The sequence below is a fragment of the Acanthisitta chloris genome, unplaced genomic scaffold (genome assembly GCF_000695815.1).
Source record: "Acanthisitta chloris isolate BGI_N310 unplaced genomic scaffold, ASM69581v1 scaffold27053, whole genome shotgun sequence".
NCBI classification, from domain to species: domain Eukaryota; kingdom Metazoa; phylum Chordata; class Aves; order Passeriformes; family Acanthisittidae; genus Acanthisitta; species Acanthisitta chloris.
Genome location: NW_008664712.1, coordinates 1 through 2,760, shown reverse-complemented (window position 1 = coordinate 2,760; position 2,760 = coordinate 1). Strand labels below are relative to the sequence as shown.

The following is a 2,760-nucleotide window of genomic DNA, read 5'->3' as shown; positions in this document are numbered from 1 at the left end:
ATTTCATCCAGGAACATCTAGCTAAGGATTTGCCTCAGAAGAAATATATTCCCAAATAATACAGTATCAATAGTCACCACAGATATTTTCACACATAAAAAAAAAAAGAATCTTTATGTACCTGTTAAAAAGGTGTGTAACAAAAAAAAAAAAAGTCAGATCTTGAGGAGGCTACTGGGTTACTTTGCTTTTTTTACAGCTTATGTACGTTTTCTTTGTGGTACACCATCTTGCACAATATTTATGCACTAAATGTATTTGAAATGCACAAAAATTATACAGATTTTTCACATATATCCATGAAAATGCAATCCAGTTATAATATCAATCAAAATAGCCAGAGCTATTCTATAATTGTTCAAATGTAGTTACCAGCTGAAGATTAAGCTCATATTGCTCTGTAATACCTGTTGCAATTTCATGCATGGTAGTATAGTAATTGTCATCACACATACAATGCAGTAAAATGTTCAGCTGGTTTATGGCTTTCTGTAAAGAAACCAGGTTTCTGGTACCTTGTCAAATAATTTTTATTTCAAGTCACTGGTAATTGGTAAGACAGGCTGGATCATTTAGTATAAAATCCTGGTATCACGTGTTATGCATTTGGATGACTAACACAGAAAAAGTAAAGAAAACCTGAAGATAAATCAAATAATCAAGTGATTTTGTTGAATAAATAATTAGCTTTTTTTGAATAAATAATTAGCTGGTGAATGCCAGACCAGTGCAATTCATACTAATTTTTTCATGCCATTTATAATGGCACTAAATAAGTTGCTATATCAAAATGACGATTGAACTGAGAGCTGTTAGCTTGAACTACTCCTGACTGAGAACATGTTGAACTTTGAAGATGTTTCTTTGAAGGATACCCATCTCAAAGGAAATCCACAGGGAATGAACTGTGAAAAAACTTCCAAAACCTTTTGTCTGAAGTATTTTCCAACAAAGACATAAATCACAGGGTTAATGCAACTGTTGGTAGTAGCTAGCATGTAAGCAAACTGCTCCCCAAAGTCGATCAGTTGCTCCCAGAAGCAGCCTTTGATCACTTCTGTATGGTATAATGTATCAAGGAACACAAAAATATGGTGAGGAGTCCAGCAGAAAAGAAACATCAGTACCACTGTGAAGATCAGCCTGGTAGCCTTTGTGCCTTTGTGCCCCGTGCAACCTTTTGTTCCAAGTGCTCTTCGTTCCCTTGAATTCTTTTGTAGGGAGCTGATGGTAGAGAAATTAAGGAAGATGATTGCTAGAGATGGCAGCACAAATCCCATTATATTGAATACCAGGTTATCAGCTGTTATCCACAATGGGGTGGGGAAGTCCAAAGCACATGCTGAAATATTCCACATGGGAAAGTATTTCACTGTCCGAAATACAAAGGCTGGGAGGCTGAGGAGAATGCCACAGAACCAGATGAGCAAGCAGATCCCTTTGGCCATAGTTATACTCCGTATCCTTCTGTGGTTCATGGTATGGACAAAAGACAAATACCGATCCACGCTGACTGCCACTAGCAAGTAGATGCTGGTGTACAGGTTTAGGCTGATGGATGCACTGGTGCTGCGACACAGGAAATTGCCATATGGCCAGTTAAATCCATTCCTCATGTTCTCTGCCCAGAAAGGGAGGCACATGAGGAAAATAAGATCAGCCACAGCTAGGTTCATAAGGTAGATTTCAGCTATCTTCAGGGGGCCCTTGTGCAGTGAATAAGTGAAGAGAACAAATAAATTTCCAAGCATTCCAATAATGCAGACAGACAAGATGTAATTGGGTACTATAGAGTACACAGCTTCCCACCAGTCATCCAAGCGTGGGCAAATAGTTGAGTTGCTCTCATTTTCACTCTGGTGTAAGGAGGAAATGTTCAACAGAGGATCTTCAATCATTTCTTTCAAATTCTGAAGTGAGCAGGAGATGTCTTTCAGATGAGAGAAAAGGGCTGGAAAAGAGAAGCATAAAATTCCAAAAGTTGTCTCCAATCAGTGGTGAAACAAGCATTTAACTGCTGGAAACTATTAGTGCTCCCTAATTATTATAGGCTGGGTCAACCCATATTTGGCATGTGCAATGGTGAGAAATGTTCCCAGTGTTGGCAAAGATGGAACTTCCTCTACATTCTATGAAATTTCCTCTTCTTGTGGCCATTGTTTAAAGAGGTGCAGCGGAAGGAAAGGGGCAAATTCATGTAAGTGGTTCTGTATGCCTCCTTGAGACTGATGACAGAAACAAATACAGACAAATTCCATCTCCCTGAGCATAGTGGGAGTCATGGTGCTGGCACAAAGCCAGATTTGCACCCTTCCCTGCCCTTGCTCTTACTCTTTTTTTGCCATGCTATGCATATTATTATACAGCAAAGAGGCTGGTGAAGGGACTCGAGCACAAGTCCCGTGAGGAGAGGCAACCAGCAGCAAGACAAGAGGGCACAGACTCAAGCTCTGCCAGGGGAGGATTAGGTTGGATATTAGGAAGAGATTTGTTTACAGAGAGAGTGCTCAGGCATTGGAATATGCTGCCCAGGGAGGTGGTGGATTCACCATCCCTGGAGGTTTTCAAGCTGAGACTGGATGTGGCACTTAGTGCCATGGTCTAGTGACCACAGTAGGGTTGGACTCGGTGATCTTGGAGGTCTCTTCCAACCTGGTTGATTCTATGATTCTATGATATTACTATGTTATATATTGTCATACTATACATTATTACAACACATTATATATATTATATAACATATTATATTATATTTATGAT

At 39.5% G+C, this 2,760-nt stretch overlaps 1 protein-coding gene across 1 annotated transcript; it reads right to left on the bottom strand.

The window, feature by feature from the left end:
• Positions 1-812: 812 nt before the first annotated feature.
• On the bottom strand, positions 813-1,951 carry BDKRB1 (bradykinin receptor B1; the record flags this gene model as incomplete). The annotated part of the gene is made up of 1 exon (XM_009071481.1): positions 813-1,951. A coding segment is annotated over one exon (1,139 nt), but the record flags the coding sequence as incomplete, so codon positions are not given.
• Between the last annotated feature and the right edge of the window lie 809 nt (positions 1,952-2,760).